The sequence below is a fragment of the Pongo pygmaeus genome, chromosome X (genome assembly GCF_028885625.2).
Source record: "Pongo pygmaeus isolate AG05252 chromosome X, NHGRI_mPonPyg2-v2.0_pri, whole genome shotgun sequence".
Classification (NCBI taxonomy): domain Eukaryota; kingdom Metazoa; phylum Chordata; class Mammalia; order Primates; family Hominidae; genus Pongo; species Pongo pygmaeus.
The window spans coordinates 127925723-127950013 of record NC_072396.2 but is presented as its reverse complement, the minus strand read 5'-3'; the positions used below and the strand labels follow the sequence as shown (position 1 = coordinate 127950013).

Genomic DNA, 24291 nt, shown 5'->3' with positions numbered 1-24291 from the left:
TTTGAGCTGCGACTTGATTTTAAAAGGGGTACAGAATTCAGGTACTTAATTCTGTCAAATTATAAGAAAATAACTGAAATTTACTTAGAAGGCAAATGGTCACGAATAAGTTAGACTTCTTATTTATAGTTTTATCAATTGAGAATAGTGTTTCCTTTTTATATGAACAAGTAGTTGGTATTAGCTATTTTATGAAATTTTAATGTACCATTTTTAGCTTCTTCCGGCTGATAATTGCATTATGGATGAACACAAACGAGAAATTGCGGAAGCTAAGCAAATTGTTAGAAAGCTTACAATGGTTGTGTTGTCTTCTGAAAAAATGGATGAGCGAGAGAAAGAAAAGGAAAAAGAAGAGGAGAAAGTAGAGAAAGTATGTAATTCATTCTAGTAAAATTAACACTATCTTCTGGATTTTGAATTATGAAATTTAACTTCTAAATAGTCGTTTATGGAAGAATAATTTCTTAGTTTTCATTTTGCTGAAACCTCATTTTCTGGATCATTTGCTACAGTGGTTTTATTTTTAATCTGAATGGCTCCTTTTTAAGAGAAGCTGTCGTGTTTTTTTTTCTTGTATAAATTTCAAAATGTTTTCTAAGTAAAATCACAAGTTGTATTGACTTTAATTGTCCTCCGTGTATTAGTGGCCCTCAAATCCTAAAGAGATTCTCAGAGATGATGAATTCTGGTTTCCTGTGGCACGACATAACATTAAGTAGAACTTAATTCCAAGTCTATAAACTATAATGCCTGTGTCTGTTTTTTTTTTTTTAAATTTATTTATTATTATTTTTGAGACAGGGTCTCACTCTTTCACCCGGGCTGGAGTGCAGTGGCATGATTACAGCTCATTGCAGCCTTCTACCTCCTGGGCTCAAGTAATTCTCCAGCCTTAGCCTCCTGAGTAGCTGGGACTACAGGCATGCGCCACCACACCTGGCTAATTTTTGTATTTTTTGTAGAGATGGGATTTTGCCATGTTGCCCAGGCTTGTCTCAAACTTCTGAGCTCAAGTGATCTGCCTACCTCAGCCTCCCACGTTCCTGGGACTATAGGTGTGAGCCACTGCGCCTGGCCCTGATGTTTTTTTAATAGCTAAAAATTTTGATTGTACTTGCAGGAATGTATTGTTTAATTTCCCATGTATAGCAAATATTTTTGATGTGTTGCTTAGGTCAGCTTTTTAAGTGACAAAGTTTTAAGATTTCTTGATGTCTGTATCCTGAGTATCTTAGTTTTGACTATTCATTTTTAGCCACCTGATAACCAAAAACTTGGCTTGTTGGAAGCCTTATTAAAGATCGGTGATTGGCAACATGCACAGAACATTATGGATCAGATGCCTCCATACTATGCAGCTTCACACAAGCTAATAGCCCTTGCTATTTGCAAGCTTATTCATATAACTATTGAGCCTCTCTACCGAAGGTATGTAACTGTATACTTTACTAATCATTGAGGTAGAAATAGCTTAGGACTACAACAAAATCTGTATTTATCTTATCTCCTCAAACCAAGCATATATTTTAGTACCTTTTATCAAAAGAAAAGAACTATTCACAGAGTGTATCAGTCAGATATATATTAATCAGTGACTTGTCTTCTAACGTCTAGACCAGGGGTTCTAGAATGTGTGCTGCAATGTAGTCTGAAAACTACAAGTTAGACTTCTAGGTTGGGTTTGTTCCATTGAGAGTTGAAACTCCATTCTTCTGGTTTTGACTTTCCCTCCTCTCAGTGGGTGGGAGGGGCAAAGAATTCCTCAGGTTTTTTCTTAGTGTAATTTTTCTCTATCCTGGCTGAGTGCCTCTGAGTGAGGACATTGCCTCTCTGATTCCCTTACCTTTCCTGGCATATAGGCTGCTGTTCTGGAAATTACTAGTTTAGCCTCTCTTATCATCCCCAGTTACTGTGTCATCTAGTCCTTTAGCTTTCTGCCTACTTGCAGGATACTTAGGAGCAGTATTGATAGCAGCTGTGGCTACAGCCCCATAGATCAGAGCCTGCCTCAAAAGCCTCAGCCTTGTGACTTTTGTGTAGCTGCTGGTTGCTGCCGTCAGTGTCACTTCATGGGCCGTGGACCATGCAGGCTTCTTAGAGAGTGACCCCTGTGACTCCACAGTGGGACACCTGCTGAGCAGGTGAGAACTCTGGGTATGGTGTCCTAAAGTGACCCTCTTTTATTACATGGCTCACTTTCCCTACCACCACATTCTACATACCTTAGGTTGTGGAATCCAGATTGAGAAATGTCAGTTGACTTGAATCAGTGTTGTTATATCCATATTTTTCTGTTTCATCTTCCAGTGCATCTTAGGTCCATCCCTTGTTCCCCATTCCCGTATCCAAGTTCCTGATACTGGCCAAGTTTAAAAACAGATTCAGATGGTGTGTATTAAATGTTCCTTGAAATCCACACTTCTCTGATTAAGCAGTTAATTTGGAACATTCTCCTCTGAGCTCTGATTTTTTTTTTTTCTAATGACTGTTGTTTTTATGTGTTTCTACCAGTTGAGAATTATCTGGTGTAATAAAGTTAGGCACAATTGAAATGTAGAAAGCAAATATGAGCAAGAAAAAATTTCACTGATTAAGATAACTTTGTTAAAATGGTAGGTATTGTAGTGTGTGTGTGTATATAGTTATATTTATTATATACTTATTTATTTATTTTACTTTTTAAAATAGAGTTGGCGTTCCTAAAGGTGCTAAAGGCTCACCTGTTAATGCTTTGCAAAACAAGAGGGCACCAAAACAAGCTGAGAGCTTTGAAGATTTGAGGAGAGACGTGTTCAATATGTTCTGTTACCTTGGTCCTCACCTTTCTCACGATCCCATTTTATTTGCAAAAGTGGTGCGCATAGGCAAGTCATTTATGAAGGAGGCAAGTAAGATTTTTCTTACAAACCTAAATTTTGAAATGAAAATGTTCTGAGCATACTTGTGTTATGAGTATCTTTAGAAATAAAAATATGAACCTCATTTAATAAAGGGTTATGTTGAATGAGGTTTGTGGAAAATTCCAGTGTGTCCTAACCATATACAGTCAAGTGTTGCTTAATGACAGGTGAGAAATGCATCATTAGGTGATCGTCATTGTGCAAACATCAGAGAGTGTACTTATACAAACCTAGATGGTATGACCTACTACATACCTAGGCTATATGGTATGGCCTGTTACTCCTAGGCTACAAACCTGTACAGAATGTTACCGTACTGAATACTGTGGGGAGTTGTAATACACTGTTAAATATTTGTGTATCTGAACATATCTAAACATATAAAAGGTAATACTTTGCACTAAGATGTTAGGACAGCTGTGATATCACTAGGCAATAGGAATTTTTTAGCTCTAATATAATGTTATATGACCCTAGTCATATATGTGGTCCATCAACCGAAACATTGTTAAATGGTGCATAACTGTATATATTAATATAAACCCAAATCTAGCGAGATTATTAGTCAAGTCCCTCACATGGGAAAATATACTTCAGACAAGTGGCCGCTTTTTGAATTCCCTTATAATTAGTGGTTACTTAGCATTCTTTTCCTTTGCTTACCTTCTAGTCATTTTCTTGAGTGTAGTTTTCAATCATTGCTGCTATGTGTAAGAAGTCTTTTCAGCCTCAGACTGTTAAGGACCCATTCTTTTATTTATTTATTCTTTTACTAAGATTTTTATTGAAATAAAACATACATACGGAAAAATACAGCTCAGTGACTTTCCCTAAACTAAGCACCCATATGTCCGCTACCCAACTCAAATAGTTTACAGTCCTACCAACAGTGTAAAAGTGTTCCTATTTCTCCACCTCCTCTCTAGCACCTGTTGTTTTCTGACTTTTTAATGATTGCCATTCTAACTGGTGTGAGATGGTATCTCATTGTGGTTTTGATTTGCATTTCTCTGATGGCCAGTGATGAGCATTTTTTCATGTGTCTGTTGGCTGCATAAATGTCTTCTTTTGAGAAGTGTCTGTTCATATCCTTCGCCCACTTGTTGATGGGGTTGTTTGTTTTTTCTTCTAAATTTGTTTGAGTTCTTTGTAGATTCTGGATATTAGCCCTTTGTCAGATGAGTAGATTGTAAAAATTTTCTCCCATTCTGTAGGTTGCCAGTTCACTCTGATGGTAGTTTCTTTTGCTGTGCAGAAGCTCTTTAGTTAATTAGATCCCATTTGTCAATTTTGGCTTTTGTTGCCATTGCTTTTGGTGTTTTAGACATGAAGTCCTTGCCCATGCCTATGTCCTGAATTGTATTGCCTAGGTTTTCTTCTAGGGTTTTTATGGTTTTAGGACTAACATTTAAGTCTTTAATCCATCTTTGTGGAAGACAGTGTGGCGATTCCTCAAGGATCTAGAACTAGAAATACCATTTGATCCAGCAATCCCATTACTGGGTATATACCCAAAGAATTATAAATCATGCTGCTATGAAGACACATGCATGTTTGTTTATTGCAGCACTATTCACAATAGCAAAGACTTGGAACCAACCCAAATGTCCATCAATGATAGACTGGATTAAGAAAATGTGGCACATATACACCGTGGAATACTATGCAGCCATAAAAAAGGATGAGTTCATGTCCTTTGTAGGGACATGGATGAAGCTGGAAACCATCATTCTCAGCAAACTATCACAAGGACAAAAAAACCAGACACCGCATGTTCTCACTCATAGGTGGGAATTGAACAATGAGAACACTTGGACACAGGAAGGGGAACTTCACACACTGGGGCCTGTTGTGGGGTGTGGGGAGAGGGGAGGGATAGCATTAGGAGATATACCTAATGTAAATGATGAGTTAATGGGTGCAGCACACCAACATGGCACATGTGTACATATGTAACAAACCTGCACATTGTGCACATTTATCCTAGAACTTGAAGTATTAAAAAAAAAAAGAAATAGAATAGTACCTGCAACCTGGAGTCTTTCTCATGCTGCATTCTGGTTACTATCCTAACCATAACCATTTATGCTTTTTTTTTTTTTTAAATCAGCTTTGAGGTATAATTTAAATACAGTAAACTTCTACAATTTTAAGTGTACAATTCAATGAGTTTTGACAAATGCATACAGTTGTATGTTCACCACCACAATCATGATATAGAAGTTCCCTCCTTCCATTGCTGTTCCTGGCAACCGCTGATAGGCTTTCCATCACTATAGTTTTGCTTTTTCTACATCTTATTTAATAAATGGAATCATATGTTATATACTCTTTTCAGTCTAGTTTCTTCCACTTAAGCTTTTGAGATTTATCCAAGTTGCATGTGTCAGTAGTTCCTTTATTGCTGAGTGATATTTTATTACATAGACGTACCAGAGTGTAGCCACCAGTTGATGGGCGTTTGGGTTGTTTCTACTTGGAGGCTATTATAAAGATGCTTTCAATATTCTTGCACAAGCCTTTTGGGAGGCATGTGTTTTTGTGTCCCCAGGGGTGGGATTGATGGGTCATATGAGTAAGTATATGTTTAATTTCATAAGAAATTGCCAAACTGTTTCAAAGCATCTGTACCATTTTGCATTCCTAAGAGCTATTGTATGAGACTTCTAATTGTTCCACATTCCCACCAACACTTGTTGTTGTCACTCTTTTAAGTTTTAGTCATTCTAGTGGGTATGTAGTGGTATCTCACTGAGCTTTTAATTTTGTTCCAATGACTAGGGATGTTGATAATCTTTTCATGTGCTTATTTGCCATTTATAGTTATCTTTAGTGAAATGTCTGTTCATGTCTCTTGCACATTTTTAAGTTGGGTTATTTGTCTTTCTATTATTGAGTTGTAAGAGTTCTTTATTCTGGATGCAAGGCCTTATCAGATATGTGATATTGGGAATTTTTTTTCTTAGTCTGATTTGCCTTTTCATTTTGTTAACTATCTTTTGACAGCAAAAAATTTTAACGTTTAATTCCAATTTAGTAGTATTTTTTTTTTTTTTTTTGAGACGGAGTCTCGCTCTGTCGCCCAGGCTGGAGTCCAGTGGCGTGATCTCGGCTCACTGCAAGCTCCGCCTCCCGGGTTCACACCATTCTCCTGCCTCAACCTCCCGAGTAGCTGGGACTACAGGTGCCCGCCAACACGCCCGGCTAATTTTTTTTGTATTTTTAGTAGAGACGGGGTTTCACCGTGTTAGCCAGGATGGTCTCGATCTCCTGACCTCGTGATCCGCCCGCCTCGGCCTCCTGAAGTGCTGGGATTACAGGCGTGAGCCACCGCGCCCGGCCAGTATTTTTCTTTTATGGTTTGCTTTTCATGCTCTAAGAAATCTTTGCCCAGCCCAAGGTTTTAAAGCTGAAAAGAATTATACATAGTTTCTTTAAAGTTGTGAAACATGACAACTAAAAAAACCATCTAGACATTGTTAAAAAGCACAAATGCAGGGTGTCTTCAGTGTTTGGTGATTATATCTAATTTGAATTTTAGACAACAGCAACTGTATAGAAATACTAACGGCTATTGTATATTAATTTCTTGATATCTGAAATATTTGACTTGGCTTTTTATACTTAGCTGGTAGACTTTTTTTTGTTTTTGAAGTAGTATTGCACTCTGTCATGAAGGCTGGAGTGTAAGTGGCACCACCATGGCTCACTGCAGCCTTGTTCAGGCTGAAGGGATCTTCCCGCCTCAGCAGCCCTAGTAGCTGGGACCACAGGTGCATGCGCCATGCCTGGCTAATTTTTTAAATATTTGTAGAGACAGAGTCTCCCTATGTTGCCTAGGTAGGTTGTTTTTAATGCTCACAAATTTACATTACGTAAAGGTACCCTAAAGAAATCTGTTAAGTAGTTAATTATTACTATATATATTGTTTATTATATAATATTCATATGAAATGGAAGTATATCATTTCTAAATGTTGGGAACATTCTAAGTCCTCTGTTCTGACTATTTTGAAATATATAATACATTGTTGTTAACTGTAGTCACCCTACTCTGCTATTGAACATTGGAATTCATTCCATCGATCTAACTGCATATTTGTACCTATTAATCAACCTCTGTTTATTCCCCCTCACCCCCAGCCTCTGTTATCTGTCATTCTATCCTCTCCCTCCATGAGACCACTTTTTTGTTTTTTTGGGTTTTTTTGTTTGTTTTGTTTTGTTTTGTTTTTGAGATGGAGTTTCGCTCTTGTCGCCCATGCTGGAGTGCAATGGCGTGATCTCGGCTCACTGCAACCTCCGCCTCCCGGGTTCAAGCAATTCTCCTGCTTCAGCCTCCCGAGTAGCTGGGATTACAGGTGCCCGCCACCACGCCCAACTAATTTTTGTATTTTTAGTAAAGACGGGGTTTCACCATGTTTGCTACGTTGGTCTCAAACTCCTGACCTCAGGTGATCTGCCCTTCTCCGCCTCCCAAAATGCAGCAATTACAGGCGTGAGCCACCATGCCCGGCCATGAGACCACTTTTTTAGCTTTCACACGAGTGAGAACATATGATATTTGTCTTTCTGTGCCTGGCTTATTTCACTTAACATAAAGACCTTCAGTTCCATCCACATTGCTGCAAATGATATCATTCTTTTTTTATGGCTGAATAGTATTCCATTGTGTATATTATATATACCACATTTTCTTTATTCATTCATCAGTTGATGGGCACTTAACAGGTTGATTCCATAGCTTTGCTATTGTGAGTAGTGTTGCAACAAACATGAGAGTGCGGGTATTCTTTTGATATATTGATTACTTTTCCTTTGGATAAATACCCAGTAATGGGATTGCTTGTAACAAATTATCACATGTACCCCACAAATATGTACAAATATTTGTACCAGTAAAAAATTTAAAGAAATTTAGAAAGGAAGTATAATGTTTCACTCTTGATTTTTATTGTCTGAAAAGGATGATTCATGTTAGCTAGTGCCTGCTCAAGAAACAAAAGGGCTGTATTTTTTCCAGTGCATCATATCAGGTGCACGTCAATTCACTTTGTTCCATTGCTGGTGATGTTAACTTTATCATTTGGTTAAGGTGATCTCTGCTAGGTTTCTCCACTGTACAGTTACTATTTTTCCCTTTGTTATTAATATATGTCTTGTGGGAAGATATAACACTTTGAGACTATATAAACAGACTGTTTCTCCTCATACTTTCACCTACCTAATGCTGCTCTTTTAACCTGAAAATCTTAATGTTCAGATCTCTTGTTCTGAAATTCTTTGGTTACAAATATCAAACTTGTGAGCAGGAGACCAAACCTTCAACTCATGGAAGTCCTGTACATAACCATATACAATGTTATTACCAAGACACACACTTGGTAGAGCTGTCACACTTCCCCTCTTGCCTTCTCCATTGCATTCATCCTGTACACCCGTTCTGCCCTAGTTGTGCCAGGTTCCTGCATTAACTCCAGTCTATTCTTGCAGAGATGAAGGGCAGAAGGGAAGAGAAAAATGTTAATTTTGACCATAGAGACCAGTGTAAGAAGAAATCTGCGTTTTCTCATTACTAGGTTTGTGATGGAAAAGTGAATCTTTACAAGTTATCTGAGTTAGAATTTTGATCTATTTTTACCCATAAAAGATTTTGCTGTGACAAATCATTTGTTCTGTGTTTAAACGGCTTTTGTTGTCTAGCTTGGAATTCAAGCAGGGTTTTTAAGATTGCTTCTAAAGGGTGAATGTGACCTTAGTTCCAAATAATGTATTTACAATTACACTTCTTTAACAAATCTCATTTATAAGCTTAGGGTTGCTTTTATATACAAATTATGTATATTTTTAAAAAGAGGCTTATATACTTATACCAGATATCACTTAACAGAATTATGTTCCAGCCCTATAGTTATTTGTAATTTATTTCTCTGATTATGTGTACATATGTTTCTTAAATTTGAGGTATGTAGTATATAGGACTAACTCCTAGTACAGTGATTCTCAAACTTCAGCGTGCGTCGTAATCACCCAGAGGACTTTTTTTTTTTTTTTTTTTTTTGAGACGGAGTGTCGCTCTGTTGCCAGGCTGGAGTGCAGTGGCGCAACCTCGGCTCACTGCAACCTCCGCCTCCCGGGTTCAAGCGATTCTCCTGCCTCAGCCTCCCAAGTAGCTGGGACTACAGACATGCGCCACCATGCCCAGCTAATTTTTGTACTTTTAGTAGAGACAGGGTTTCACCATGCTGGCCAGAATGGTCTTGATCTCTTGACCTTGTGATCCGCCCGCCTCGGCCTCCCAAAGTGGTGGGATTACAGGCGTGAGCCACTGCGCCCGGCCAAGGACTTGTTAAAATAGATTGTTGGGCCCCATCCTTGGAGTTTTTGATTCAGTAGGTCTTGAGATGAGACGTTAGAATTTGCATTTCTAATAAGTTCTCCTGTGATGTTGATGCTCCTGGCCCTAAGACCAAACTTTGAGGATTCTTGTTCTAGGCTTAAGCAGTGGAGGAGTGTGGTGGTTCTAGAATTGTTTCATATAAAAGGACACATTTTGCTATAATAACATTTTCTTTAATTATAGAGCACTAACATGTTCACCTGACATACTCAAATGTTTTTGATAGCACCTATATATTTTTTAGACTTTATTTTTTAGAGCAGTTTTAGGTTCACAGCAAAATCCAGAGGAAGGCACAAAGATTTGCTATATAGCCCCTGTTCCCATATGTGCATAGCCTCCCTTGTAATCAACATCTCCCACCAGAGTGGTACATTAGTTACAGGGATGAATCCACATTGACACATCACCCAAAGTCCATAGTTTACATCAGGATTTGCTTTGTGTTGTACATACTAGGGATCTCGTCAAATGTATAGAATATTATCACTGCCCTAAAAAATCCTCTGTGCTCTGCTCCTTTATCCCTCTCTCCTCACAACCCCTGGCAACCACTGAGCTTTTCATTGTCTGCATGGTTTTGCCTTTTCCAGAAAGGCATATAGTTAGAATCATATAGTATGTAGCCTTTTCAGATTGTTTTCTTTCACTTAGTAAAATTATACACATTTAGGTTTCCTCTATGTCTTTTCATGGCTTGATAGCTCATTTCTTTTTAGCACTGAATAGTATTTCATTGTCTGCATGTATCACAGTTTATCCATTCACCTACTGAAGGACATGTTGGTTGCTTCCAGGTTTTGGCAATCAAGAATAAAGCTGCTGTAAGCACCTTTGTACAAGTTTTTGTGTGGATGTAGGTTTTTGATCTACTCTGACAGTCTGTGTATTTTAATTGGTGCATTTAGATGATCAGTGTTCAAAGTAATTGATATATTTTGATTAATATTATTATCTACCATTTTTCTTATTCTTTTTTAGTTTTTGCCCCTGTTTTTTGTTCCTGTTTTTGTCTTCCACTCTTTTCCTGCCCTTTCTGGCCCATTTTTGGTTAAGTTTTTTAGTGATTACCCCACAGTTTGCAATGTACATTTACAATTGATCCAAGTCCACTTTCAAACACACTATTTTGCTTCATGGGTAATGTGAGTGCCTTACAATAACAGCATAATCCTAATTCTTTCCTCCTGACCCTTGCATCACTGAAGTCATTCGTTTGCTTATACACACACACACACGCACACACGCATGCGCGCACGCACGCACGCACGCACACATGCATATGCATATGTAATCGAATACATTGTTGCTATTACTATTTTGAATAAACTGTTATTTTTGTTATATTAGTTAAGCATAAGAAAAATAAACATTTTACCTTCACTTAATCTTACTTCAGTGTTTCTTTGTTTGTTTGTTTATACATATCCAAGTTTCTGACCTATATTCTTTCTCTCTTAAGAACTTACTTAGTATTTCTTGCAAGGCAGGTCTACTGGCAACAAATTCCCTCAGTTTTTGTCTGAGAAAGTCTTTATTTCTCCTTTACATTTAAAGTATAATTTCACAGGGTCCAGAATTCTAGGGTTTTTTTTATATATTTTTTTATCTTAACACTTTTAATCTTTCACTCCACTCTGCTTGCATAGTTTCTGAGGAGAAATGTTTTTAATTCTTATCCTTGCTTCTCTATAAGCAAGGTGTTCTCCCCCACACCCAGCGTCTTTTAGGATTTTTTCTTTTTCTTTGATTTTCTGTAGTTATAACATGATATGCCCAAGTGTAGTTTTTTTTTGTTTGTTTGTTTTGTTTTATTATTTATTTATTTATTTACTTTTTGCATCTGTCTTGCTTGGTGTTTTCTGAGTTTCCTGCATCTGTGGTTTGGTGCCTGATACTAGTTTGGGGAAATTCTGTCATCATTGCTTCAAATATTTCTTCTCTTCCTTCCTTCCTTCTGCTATTTCCATTATGCATATGTTCCAGTTTTTTGGTCCTACAGTTCTTGGATATTCTGTTCTGCCTTTTATCAGACTTTTTTCTCTTTGCTTTTCAGTTTTGCAGGCTTCTATGGAGATATCCTCAAGCTCAGAATTTTTTCCTCAGCCACATTATCTCCCAATAAGCCCATCAAAGGCATTCTTCATTCTGTTACAGTGTTTTTTATCTGTAGGATTTCTTTTTTATTTTTTCTTAAAATTTCCATATCTCTGCTTATATTGCCCCCTGCCCTTTTTTTTGAGGTGGAATTTTGCTTTTGTCACCCAGGCTGGAGTGCAATGGCATGATCTTGGCTCACTGCAACCTCTGCCCCCTGGGTTCAAGCAGTTCTCCTGCCTTAGCCTCTCTAGTAGCTGGGACTATAAGCATGCGCCACCACACCCAGCTAATTTTTCGATTTTTAGTAGAGATGAGGTTTCACCTTGTTGGCCAGGCTAGTTTTGAACTCCTGACCTTAGACGATCTACCCACCTCGGCCTCCCAAAGTGCTGGAATTACAGGCGTGAGCCACCACGCCCGGCTCACCGCCTTTTGTTTTTTTTGAGACAGAGTTTTGCTCTGTCACCCAGCCTGGAGTGCAGTGGGGTGACCTTGGCTCACTGCAACCTCTGCCTTCTGGGTTCAAGCAATTCTCATGCCTCAGCCTCCTGAGTAGCTGTGATTACAGGCACGTGACACCATGCCTGGCTAATTTTTTATATTTTTAGTAGAGACGGGGTTTCGCCATGTTGGCTAGGCTGGTCTAGAACTCCTGGCCTTGAGTGATTCACCTGCCTTGGCCTCCCAGAGTGCTGAGATTACAGGTGTCAAACACCGTACCCAGCCAGTCACAGAATCTTGTTTGTCTTTTTTCCCTCCTAGAAGTAAATAGCATAAGTTCCTCTCTCTCTCTTTTTTTTTTTTTAGACGGAGTCTTGCTCCTGTTGCCCAGGCTGGAGTGCAGTGGCACGATCTCTGCTCACTGCAGCCTCTGCCTCCCGGGTTCATGCTATTCTCCTGCCTCAGCCTCCTCTGTAGCTGGGATTACAGGTGTCCGCCACCATACCCAGCTAATTTTTGTACTTTTAGTACAGACGGGTTTATCCATGTTTGCCAGGCTGGTCTGGAACTCCTGACCTCAGGTGATCTGCCCACCTCGGCCTCCCAAAGTGCTGCGATTACAGGCATGAGCCACCGCGCCCGGCAATTAAGTTCCTTTTTTTTTTTTTCAGACAGAGTCTTGCTCTGTCGCCAGGCTAGAGTACAGTGGTGCGATCTCAGCTCACTGCAACCTCCACCTTCCGGGTTCAAGCGATTCTTATAAATATAAATAAAATATATTTTATTTATTGTGTTAGGAATGGGGGAGAGAGATTCTGTGTTTATGTTTTACTCTGCCATTGTAATTAATTTGTCTAGAAAGACTGTTTATGTGGCTATTTCATACGTTGGCCCTTGGTAAAAGCCAAAGTGCTCTAAATTGATTTACAAATAAAGCTTAGCAAAACCTGAAATTAGGCAGGCAGAATATACCCCAGACTGGGTATTAGATTACATTAGGAAATAGGTGAGATAGTGATCTTGTGTTAATATGGAGGCATGTCCTTGTTCTTAGGAGACATCCTGAATTATTTTGAGAAACGTGTCATGCCTGCAAATTTTTTTGGTCTGCCGAAAAAAGGGCAAAATGTTAATTGTTGAATTTAGCAGGTAGGTATATATAGGTGTTTAGTATACTATCCTTTCAGTTTTTATGTAATTTGAAATTTTTCATAATAAAAATTTGGATTGCAAGGAGGAGAATGTGCCTTAGACCAGTAGTTCCAAAACTGTAGTTTATAAACCAAATGCTTTAGAACTTTGAGGCTGATGTTTACTACTTTTTGTTTTTTTGTCAGCTATTACAGGAGGGGGAGTCTGATTCTGCTTCATTCCACTTATTTGTTTTCAAAATTGAAAATCTGTCTTGGTTATGTAGCTTAAAGCCCAAGATTCTTCATAGAGTAGTTTTAAGAAATAAATGCGAAGGTTTTAGTCTGTACGTGGCACATAGTGAGTACTAAATAAATTGTAGTAAGAATGAGAAGGAGGAAGTTGAAAATAGTGTTTTAATTCACACAGTTTCAGGTTCCAGTCTTTTCGAAAATCTTGTGTTTTTTTCCTCTCTCTTCTGAGACATAATCCTGAGTAGTGTTTGAAATGTTGAAGGGGCGGGGATACGAAAAATAGGTCATTAGTAATAAAAAATTATCTAGTTATGTCTATAACTTTTCCATTTATTCCATGACTCCCCAAAAACCCTCCTCCTAATAAACCTATAAACCTATATATTTTTTGTGTGTCCTGTACTGTTATGCAGCCTGATCAGCTACTGTGTCTTTATAGGGCAATTTTGGAACTTGTTTTGGGCCATTCAGCTAATAGCCTATATAGGCATAATTGTGGCTAGATTTATTCAAACTTTTTTTTTTTTTTAAGACAGAGTCTAGCTCTGTTGCCCAGGCTGGAGTGCAGTGGCGCAATCTCAGCTCACCATAACCTCTGCCTCCTAGGTTCACGTGATTCTCCTGCCTCAGCCTCCTGAGTAGCTGGGATTACAGTCACGCGCCCACCATGCCCAGCTAATCTTTGTATTTTTTTTTTAGTAGAGAAGGGGTTTCACCATGTCAGTCAGGCTGGTCTTGAACTCCTGACCTTGTGATCCACCCGTCTCAGCCTCCCAAAGTGCTGGGATTATAGGCGTGAGCCACTGCACTCTGTCTATTCAAACTTAAAAATTCAGTTGCTCACAGGCAAGTGTGTGTGTGTGTGTATATATATATATATATATATTTTTTTTTTTTTTATTATACTTTAAGTTCTGGGATACATGTGCAGAGTGTGCATGTTTGTTACATAGGTATACACGTGCCATGGTGGTTTGCTGCACCCATCAACCCATCATCTACATTAGGTATTTCTCCTAATGCTATCCCTCCCCTAACCCCCCACCCTGCTATAGGCCCCTGTGTGTGATGTTCCCCTCCCTGTGTCCTTGTGTTCTAATTGTTCAACTCCCACTTACGAATGAGAACATGTGGTGTTTGGTTTTCTGTTCCTGTGTTAGTGTGCTGAGAATGATGGTTTCCAGCTTCATCCACGTCCCTGCAAAGGACATGAACTCTTCCATTTTTGTGGCTGCATAGTATTCCATGGTGTATATGTGACACATTTTCTTTATCCAATCTATCATTGATGGGCATTTGAGTGGGTTCCAAGTCTTTGCTATTGTGAACAGTGCTGCAGTAAACATACGTGTGCATGCGTCTTTATAGTAGAATGATTTACAATCCTCTGGGTATATACCCAGTAATGGGATTGCTGAGTCAAATGGTATTTCTGGTTCTAGATCCTTGAGGAATCGCCGCACTGTCTTCCACAGTGGTTGAACTAATTTACAACAGTGTAAAAGCATTCCCATTTCTCCACATCCTTGCCAGCATCTGTTGTTTCCTGACTTTTTAATGATCACCATTCTAACTGGCGTGAGATGGTATCTCATTGTGGTTTTGATTTGCATTTCTCTAATGACCAGTGATGATGAGCATTTTTTTCATGTTTGTTGGCTGCATAAATGTCTTCTTTTGAGAAGTGTCTGTTCATATCATTTGCCCACTTTTTGATGGGTTTTTTTTTTTCTTGTAAATTTGTTTAAGTTCCTTCTAGATTCTGGGTATTAGTCCTTTGTCAGATGGATAGATTACAAAAATTTTCTCCCATTCTGTAGGTTGCCTGTTCACTCTGATGATAGTTTCTTTTGCTGTGCAGAATAGTTTAATTAGATCCCGTTTGTCAATTCTGGCTTTTGTTGCCATTGCTTTTGGTGTTTTAGTCATGAAGTCTTTGCCCATGCCTTTGTCCTAAATGGTATTGCCTAAATTTTCTTCTAGGGTTTTTCGGTTTTGAGGTCTTAACGTTTAAGTCTTTTAATCCATCTTGAGTTAATTGTTGTATATGGTGTAAGGAAGGGGTCCAGTTTCAGTTTTCTGCATATGGCTAGCCAGTTTTCCAACACCATTTATTAAATAGGGGATCCTTTCCCCATTGCTTGTTTTTGTCAGGTTTGTCAAAGATCAGATGGTTGTAGATGTGTGGCGTTATTTCTGAGGCCTCTGTTCTGTTCCATTGGTCTGTGTATCTGTTTTGGTACCAGTACCGTGCTGTTGTGGTTACTGTAGCCTTGTAGTATAGTTTGAAGTCAGGTAGCATGATGCCTCCAGCTTTGTTCTTTTTGCTTAGGATTGTCTTGGGTATACGAGCTCTTTTTTGGTTCCTTATGAAATTTAAAGTAGTTTTTTCTAACTCTGTGAAAAAAGTCACTGGTAGCTTGATGGGGATAGCATTGAATCTATAAATTACTTTGGGTGGTGTGGCCATTTTCACGATATTGATTCTTCCTACCCATGAGCATGGAATGTTTTTCCATTTGTTTGTGTCCTCTCTTATTTCCTTGAGCAGTAGTTTGTAGTTCTCTTTGAGGAGGTCCTTCACATCCCTTATAAGCTGTATTCCTAGGTATTTTATTCTCTCTGTAGCAATTGTGAACGGGAGTTCACTTATGATTTGGCTCTCTATTATTGGTGTATAGGAATGCTTGTGATTTTTGCACATTGATTTTGTATCCTGAGACTTTGCTGAGGTTGCTTATCAGCTTAAGGAGATTTTGGGCTCAGACAGTGGGGTTTTCTAAATATACAATCATATCATCTGCAAACAGAGACAGTTTGACTTCCTCTCTTCCTATTTCAGTACCCTTTATTTCTTTCTCTTGCCTGATTGCCCTGACCAGAACTTCCAATACTATGTTGAATGGGAATGGTGAGAGAGGGCATCCCTGTCTCATGCTGGTTTTCAAAGGGAATGCTTCCAGCTTTTGCTCACTCAGTATGATATTGGCTGTGGGTTTGTCATAAATAGTGCTTATTATTTTGAGATATGTTCCATCGATACCTAGTTTATTGAGAGTTTTTAGCATGAAGGAGTGTTGAATTTTATCGAAGGCCTTTTCTGCATCTATTGAGATATCAGGTAGTTTTTGTCATTGTTTCTGTTTATGTGATGGATTATGTTTATTGATTTGCCTATGTTGAACCAGCCTTGCATCCCCGGGATGAAGCCGACTTGACTGTGGTGGATAAGCTTTTTGATGTGCTGCTGGATTCGGTTTGCCAGTATTTTATTGAGGATTTTTGCATCTATGTTCATCAGGGATGTTGGCCTGAAATTTTCTTTTTTTGTTGTGTGTCTGCCAGGTTTTGGTATCAGGATGATGCTGGCCTCGTAAAATGAGTTAGGGAGGCGTCCCTCTTTTTTTATTGTTTGGAATAGTTTCAGAAAGAATGGTACGAGCTCCTCTTTGTACTTCTGGTAGAATTTGGCTTTGAATCCGTCTTGTCCTGGGCCTTTTTTGGTTGGTAGGTTATTAATTACTGCCTCAATTTCAGAACTTGTTATTGGTCTATTCAGGGATTCCACTTCTTCCTGGTTTAGTCTTGCGGGGGCGTATGTGTCCAGGAATTTATCCATTTCTTCTAGATTTTCTAGTTTATTTGTGTAGAGGTGTTTATAGTATTCTCTGATGGTAGTTTGTATTTCTGTGGGATCAATGGTGATATCCCCTTTATAATTTTTTATTGTGTCTATTTGATTCTTCTCTCTTTTCTTCTTTATTAATCTGGCTAGCAGTCTATTTTGTTAATCTTTTCAGAAAACTAGCTCCTGGATTCCGTGATATTTTGAAGGGTTTTTTGTGTCTCTATCTCCTTCAATTCTGCTCTGATCTTAGTTACTTCTTGTCTTCTGCTAGGTTTTGAATTTGTTTGCTCTTGCTTCTCTACTTCTTTTAATTGTGATGTTAGGATGTCGATTTTAGATCTTTTCCGCTTTCTCCTGTGGGCATTTAGTGCTATAAATTTCTCTCTAAACACTGCCTTAGCTGCATCCCATAGATTGTGGTACATTTTGTCTTTGTTCTCATTGGTTTCAAATAACTTGTTTATTTCTGTCTTAATTGCATTGTTTACCCAGTGGTCATTCAGGAGCAAGTTGTTCAGTTTCCAAGTAGTTGTGTGGTTTTTTCTTAATCCCGAGTTCTAATTTGATTGCACTGTGGTCCGAGAGACTGTTTGTTATGATTTCCATTATTTTGCATGTCCTGAGGAGTCTTTTACATCCAATTGTGTGCTCAATTTTAGAATAAGTGTGATGTGATGCTGAGAAGAATGTATATTCTGTTGATTTGAGGTGGAGAGTTCTGTAGATGTCTATTAGGTCCACTTGGTCCAGAGCTGAGTTCAAGTCCTGAATATCCTTGTTAATTTTCTGTGTTGTTGATCTGTCTAATATTGACAGTGGGGTGTTAAAGTCTCCCACTATTATTGTGTGGCAGCCAAAGTCTCTTTTTAGGTCTCTAAGAACTTGCTTTATGAATCTGGATGCTCCTGTATTGGGTGCATATATATTTAGGATAGTTAGCTCTTCTTGTTACATTGATCCCTTTACCATTATGTAATGCCCCCTTTGTCTTTTTTTGATCTTTGTTGTTTTAACGTCTGTTTTATCAGAGACTAGGATTGCAACCTCTGCTTTTTTTGCTTTCCATTTGCTTGGTAAATCTTCCTCCATCCCTTTATTTTGAGCCTATGTGTGTCTTTGCACGTGAGATGGGTCTCCTGAATACAGCACACTGATAGGTCTTGACCCTATCCAATTTCCTAGTCTATGTCTTTTAATTTAGGGACATTTGGCCCATTTATATTTAAGGTTAATATTGTTATGTGTGAATTTGATTCTGTCATTATGATGCTAGCTGGTTATCTTGCCTGTTAGTTGATGCAGTTTCTTCATAGTGTCGATGGTCTTTACAATTTGGTAGGTTTTTGCAGTAGGTGGTTTCAGTCTTTCCTTTCCATATTTAGTGCTTCCTTCAGGAGCTCTTGTAAGGCAGGCCTGGTAGTGACATAATCTCTCAGCATTTGCTTGACTGTAAAGGATTTTATTTCTCCTTCGCTTATAAAGCTTAGTTTGGCTGGATATGAAATTCTGGGTTGAAAATTCTTTTCTTTAAGAATGTTTATTTTTAGCCCCCACTCTCTTCTGGCTTGTAAGGTTTCTGCTGAGAGATCTGCTGTTAGTCTGATGGGCTTCCCTTTGTGGGTAACCCGACCTTTCTCTCTGGCTGCCCTTAACATTTTTTTCTTCGTTTCAACCTTGGTGAATTTGATGATTATGTGTCTTGGGGTTGCTCTTCTCGAGGAGTATCTTTGTGGTGGTCTCTGTATTTCCGGAATTTTGAATGTTGGCCTGTCTTGCTAGATTGGAGAAGTTTTCCTGGATAATACCCTGCAGAGTGTTTTCCAACTTGGTTCCATTCTCTTCATCATTTTCAGGTACACCAATCAAACGTAGGTTTGGTCTTTTCACATAGTCCCATATTTCTTGGAAGCTTTGTTTGTTCCTTTTCATTCTTTTTTCTCCAATCTTGTCTTCACGTTTTGTTTCATTAAATTGATCTTCAGTCTCTGATATCCTTTCTTCTGCTTGATCAATTTGGCTATTGATACTTGTGTATGCTTCAGGAAGTTCTCATGCTGTATTTTTCAGCTCCATCAGGTCATTTATGTTCTTCTCTTAACTGGTTATTCTAGTTAGCAATTCTCTAACCTTTTTTCAGGGTTCTTAGTTTCCTTGCATTGGGTTAGAACATGCTCCTTTAGCTTGGAGGAATTTCTTATTACCCACCTTCTGAAGCCTACTTCTGTCAATTCCTCAAACTCATTCTTTGTCCAGTTTTGTTCCCTTGTTGTTGAGGAGTTGTGATCCTTTGGAGGAGAGGAAGCATTCTATTTTTTGGAATTTTCAGCCTTTTTGTGCTGTTTTTTTCCTCATCTTCGTGGATTTATCTACCTTTGGTGGATTTATCTGCCTTTGGTCTTTGTCGTTCAGATGGGGTTTTTGTGTGGACGTCCTATTTGTTGGTGTTGACTCTATTCCTTTCTGTTTGTTAGTTTTCCTTCTAATAGTCAGGCCCCTCTGCTGCAGGTCTGCTAGAGTTTGCTGGAGGTCCACTCCAGACCCTGTTTGCCTGGGCAGCTCCAGCAGAGGCTGCAGAACTGCAAAGATTGCTGTCTTTTCCTTCTTCTGGAAGCTTCCTCCTAGAGGGGCACCCGCCAGATGCCAGCCAGAGCTCTCCTGTATGATATGTCTGTCGACCCCTGCTGGGAAGTGTCTCTCAGTCAGGAGGCACAGGGGTCAGGGACCCACTTGAGGAGGCAGTCTGTCTCTTAGCAGAGCTTGAGTACTGTGCTGAGAGATCCACTGCCCCCTTCAGAGCTGGCAGGCAGGAACGTTTAAGTCTGCTGAAGCTGTGCCCTCAGCCGCCTCTTCCCCAAGGTGCTGTGTCCTAGGGAGTTGGGAGTTTTATTTGTAAGCCCCTGACTGGGGCTGCTGCCTTTCTTTCAGAGATGCCCTGCCTAGAGAGGAGGAATTTAGAGAGGCAGTCAGGCTACACCAGCTTTGTGACGCTGCAGTGGGCTCTGCTCAGTTTGAACTTCCCAGCAGCTTTGTTTACACTGTGAGGGGAAAACCCGCCTACTCAAGCCTCAGTAATTGCAGACGCCCCACCCCTGCTGAGCTCCAGCGTCCCAGGTCGACTTCAGACTGCTGTGTTGGCAGCAAGAATGTCAAGTCTGTGCATCTTAGCTTGCTGGGCTCTTTGGGGGTGGGATCTGCTGAGCTAGACCACTTGGCTCTGTGGCTTCAGCCCCCTTTCCAGGGGAGTGGATGGTTCTGTCTCGCCTGGTGTTCCAGGCGCTACTGGGATTTGAAAGAAAACTCCTGCAGCTAGCTCAGTGTCTGCCCAAACGGCCACCCAGTTTTGTGCTTGAAACCTAGGACCCTGGTGGTGTAGGCACAGAGGAAGTCTCCTGGTCTGTGGGTTGTGAAGACCATGGGAAAAGCTTAGTATCTGGGCCAGAATGCACTGTTCCTCACTGCACAGTCCTTCACGGTTTCCCTTGGCTAGGGGAGAGAGTTCCCTGACCCCTTGCACTTCCCGGGTGAGGTGATGCCCCCACCCTGCTTTGGCTCGCCCTCTGTGGGCTGCACCCACTGTTTAACCAGTCGCACTGAGATGAGCCGGGTACCTCAGTTGGAAATGCCAAAATCATTCACCTTCTTCGTTGATCTTGTTGGGAGCTGCAGACTGGAGCTGTTCCTATTTGGCCATCTTGCCAGCCACCGAAGCCATGATTTCTGAGAGTTCATAGAAGTTAGGCTGATTAAATTTAAACAATTTGCCAGGTCTCAACAATCGATATAGCTTTTTTTTAACTTCCCATTTGATCTTCATAGATCTGCAGGTTTTATTTTCCATTTTCAAAATCTGTTTTTTTTTTTTGAGACAGAGTCTTGCTGTGTTGCTCAGGCTGGAGTGCAGTGGCGTGATCTAGGCTCACTGCAACCTCCACCTCCCGGGTTCAAGCGAGTCTCCTCCCTCAGCCTCCCGAGTAGCTGGGACTACAGGCGCGTGCCACCATGCCCAGCTAATTTTTTGTAGTTTTAGGAGAGACGGGGTTTCACCATGTTGGTCAGGCTGGTCTCAAACTCCCGACCTCATGATCTGTCTGCCTCAGCTTCCCAAAGCGCTTGGATTACAGGCATCAGCCACCGTGCCTGGCCGAAGTACAGTTTTTGATCTTCAAGAGGTGCCAGTACTCTGTCCTGTTCATATTTGAATTCCCAATGCCTGGAATGTAGTCATTGAATGAATGAATGAATGAATGCATATCTCTTGTTCTCCCTCCCTGTTTCTGTCTCCCTCCCATTTCTAGCTGGCATTCAATAAAACTTATAGTATTATGTGAGAGTCTTACAGTTGCTTTGAATTAAAAAGCAAATTAAAAGAAAAAGTATCAAGGGAGTAGAATGTATTTTTCTACCAAACAAAAGAAAATTACTTTTATTTGCATGTACTTCTTGATTTAATTTTGTACATTCTTGCTATAATTCGACTTTGATAGGAAGTTCTTTTATTGCTCTTCTAGATGGTTTTATTTTGCTTCCTATATTTCTTTCTCCTTTTCAAATTTTCCTGCTTAATGAAATCTAGAGAATTGATGTTTGAAATTGATATGAAATCTAGAGAATAGATGCTTGAAACTCGTATGAGTCGCCTAGAAAGAGAATTAGGACAACTTAGTAAATAAGAAAATGTTTTATTTCAATGGGAAAAAAATTGTGTGTTGCTTTATTAGGTTTGTTTAAATTATAGTATACCAGGAAAGGAGGAGCTTAACTGTCTTTTTCCCCAACATAATATACCATAAACCTAGTTTTTCCAGTTACAGGATACCTGTATTTTTGCTTCCCAATGTACACCCTATATGCCACCAGAATTATGTGTGTGCTACCTCACCACCCCGAAACCAAACCAAACCAAACCATCTGGCTTTTTTCTGCCAGGCCACTCCTCTATAATCCAGTTCCTTCTTTGCTTACCAGGATGTATGTTGACTTAATAAATGATTTCTGTGAAAAGAACCATGCCTTTTTAACCTGCCAATTAAAAACAAATTGAGTGTATGTATTTTCCCATAAAGGTAACATGGCAGGCCCTGAATTAGTGTTATGTGAAAATGTAGCACAACGGTTAGGCTTTTCCTGTGGTAATATCCATTATATTACTGAAGTGTGAAAATGTATGCATACACAAAACACCCTTATCTACCAAGAAAATAAGAAGCTTGTTATCTGCATATTAGCTTTTCCCTCTTTCTCACTTGATATTGAGCTAAATCCTTGCCAGAAATCTAGATTGTCACTGGTTGTCAGTACTTCAGTTGTCTTTTTGACCTCTACAGACTCCGCCAGCCCTCTCTCTGTTTATATTCACACAAGTATCATTCACTGTTTCATTTTGAATTAATAGACATCCTTGTCAAACATCACTTTAGGGGCTCATCTGTAAATCTGCAAATTGTTTATATTATACGGACCCAGGATTCTTCATTCAGTCTGTACAATTTAAGCAATGGTTTTGTCTTTGTTAGTAATGTTACTGGTATTTTGGGCTTATCTTTCAGTGAGACTTTGGGAGTGGTGAATTAAAAGATAGATTTAAATTTCTTTGCGTTTAATTTTGGCTTTGTTTTTGCATTTTTGTTGCTTTAGTGTTTGATTATACTAATTCCATAGAAGAAAAACTATAATCTCTGGATGGAAAAATGCAAATATATTATAAGGAAGTTTTTGTACTGGCCACAGTTTTTTTTTTTTTTGCTCTTGTTGTCCAGGCTGGCGTGCAATGGCACTGTCTCGGCTCACTGCAATCTACACCTCCCGGGTTCAAGTGGTTCTCCTGCCTAGGCCTCCTGAGTAGCTGGGACTAAAGGTGTGCGCCACCATGCCTGGCTAATTTTTGTATTTTTAGTAGAGACGGGGTTTCGCCATGTTGGCCAGGCTGGTCTCGAACTCCTGACCTCAGGTGATATGCCCACGTTGGCCTCCCAAAATGCTGGGATTACAGGCGTGAAGCACCGCGCCCGGCCCTTGCTATATTTTTATAATAAATTCTTTGATCAATTTTAGGATGCTTTGGTTTGATAGGTTGAGAAAAGAATTGGTTTATAAAAATTGACACTTAAAATTCATGGATGTCAAGTATGACTTAGAGGTTAGAAACAGATAAAATTTAAAAAGGTTAACAGGCTATATTTAAAATCTACATATTTGTAAAAAGTAAGAACAATTTACAACCATGTGCAAGTTAAAGTTTTTTCCAATTAGAAATTAATTGTGACACCATAGTCTTAACCTTTTTGTATTTTATTAATTTCTTTTTTTAAATTGTAGTTTCAGTCTGATGGAAGCAAACAAGAAGATAAAGAAAAAACGGTAAGAGACTAGAAAAATCCAATAATGTGTCTAATGTTTGTCTTGCTACAGTATACTACAAATTTTACTGTGAACAAGGTTTAATCATCTGTATGAGTAATTGTTTTATAATGTAGATGCTGATTATAGTTTTTGGTGGCTTATGCAAAGTTATCTTTTAAGATTAACATTTTTTCCCCTGAGGATTAATATGTTGAAAAAGGAAGAGAGATAAAGTTCCTCATTCCTTTGCTACCCCTTTCCTTTCCTCACCCCATTTTATGTCTTCGGTGGAGAAACATAAATAAGCTTTGTGAAAAGGGTGTGTGAGGAATGGGATATTGTATGTTATGTTATTAAGAAATGGTAATTTTCCCAAGGCTGTTGTAAATTTATTGTTGGTTGTATTAATATAGACCTCTTACTGAAATAACTTTTCCTTCTTTCTTTCAGGAAGTTATCCTTAGCTGTTTGCTTAGCATTACTGACCAGGTACTACTTCCATCTCTTTCTTTGATGGACTGCAATGCTTGTATGTCTGAGGAACTATGGGGAATGTTTAAAACATTTCCATATCAGCATAGGTAAATACATATTATTTTCATGTTTTTAACTATTAGTAATTCTAGTATATTAACCTCTAAGTGTTTAACTTTTCCTAATTCTTCATCTCATCATTTTTTAAGATATCGTCTGTATGGCCAGTGGAAGAATGAAACTTATAACAGTCACCCACTTTTAGTAAAAGTTAAAGCTCAAACAATAGACAGAGCCAAATATATCATGAAGTAAGTTTTAATTTATTTTTCATTTTAATCTAAATTATATCTGAATCTAATTTACTTTCTTTCAGGTAGCTTGTCTGAGCCTCAGTTTTGAGAAAGCCTATGTGTTGTGAATGGTATAGCTGATTTATATACTACAGATGGAATGACTGTTAACTGTGGTTTTAGCTCATTTTGACTACCAAGTTAATGTTTTCATAGTTGTTGTGTTTACATATGGATAAAAATCTAATGGAAATCCTCTTTCATACGTGCATCATATTATAGGATGAAGATTTTGTTTTTTCTTTTTAAGGACAGCCTGCTGTGGCCT

The 24291-nt window shown here is 38.9% G+C and overlaps 1 protein-coding gene across 22 annotated transcripts in view; it reads left to right on the top strand.

Moving 5' to 3' along the window:
- Positions 1 to 24291, top strand: part of THOC2 (THO complex subunit 2) — a 133117-nt gene that overhangs the window by 64871 nt on the left and 43955 nt on the right. For all 22 annotated transcript variants that reach the window (XR_008497054.2, XR_010125427.1, XM_054471124.2 and 19 more), the window contains exons 10-15: positions 218 to 373; positions 1259 to 1431; positions 2692 to 2887; positions 23173 to 23214; positions 23647 to 23777; positions 23880 to 23981. Coding sequence is in view for 20 of the 22 variants with exons in the window: in XM_054471124.2 (XP_054327099.1) it covers positions 218 to 373; positions 1259 to 1431; positions 2692 to 2887; positions 23173 to 23214; positions 23647 to 23777; positions 23880 to 23981 (800 nt within the window). In the remaining 2 variants the exon portion in view is untranslated. The remainder of the gene's footprint in view (positions 1 to 217; positions 374 to 1258; positions 1432 to 2691; positions 2888 to 23172; positions 23215 to 23646; positions 23778 to 23879; positions 23982 to 24291) is intronic.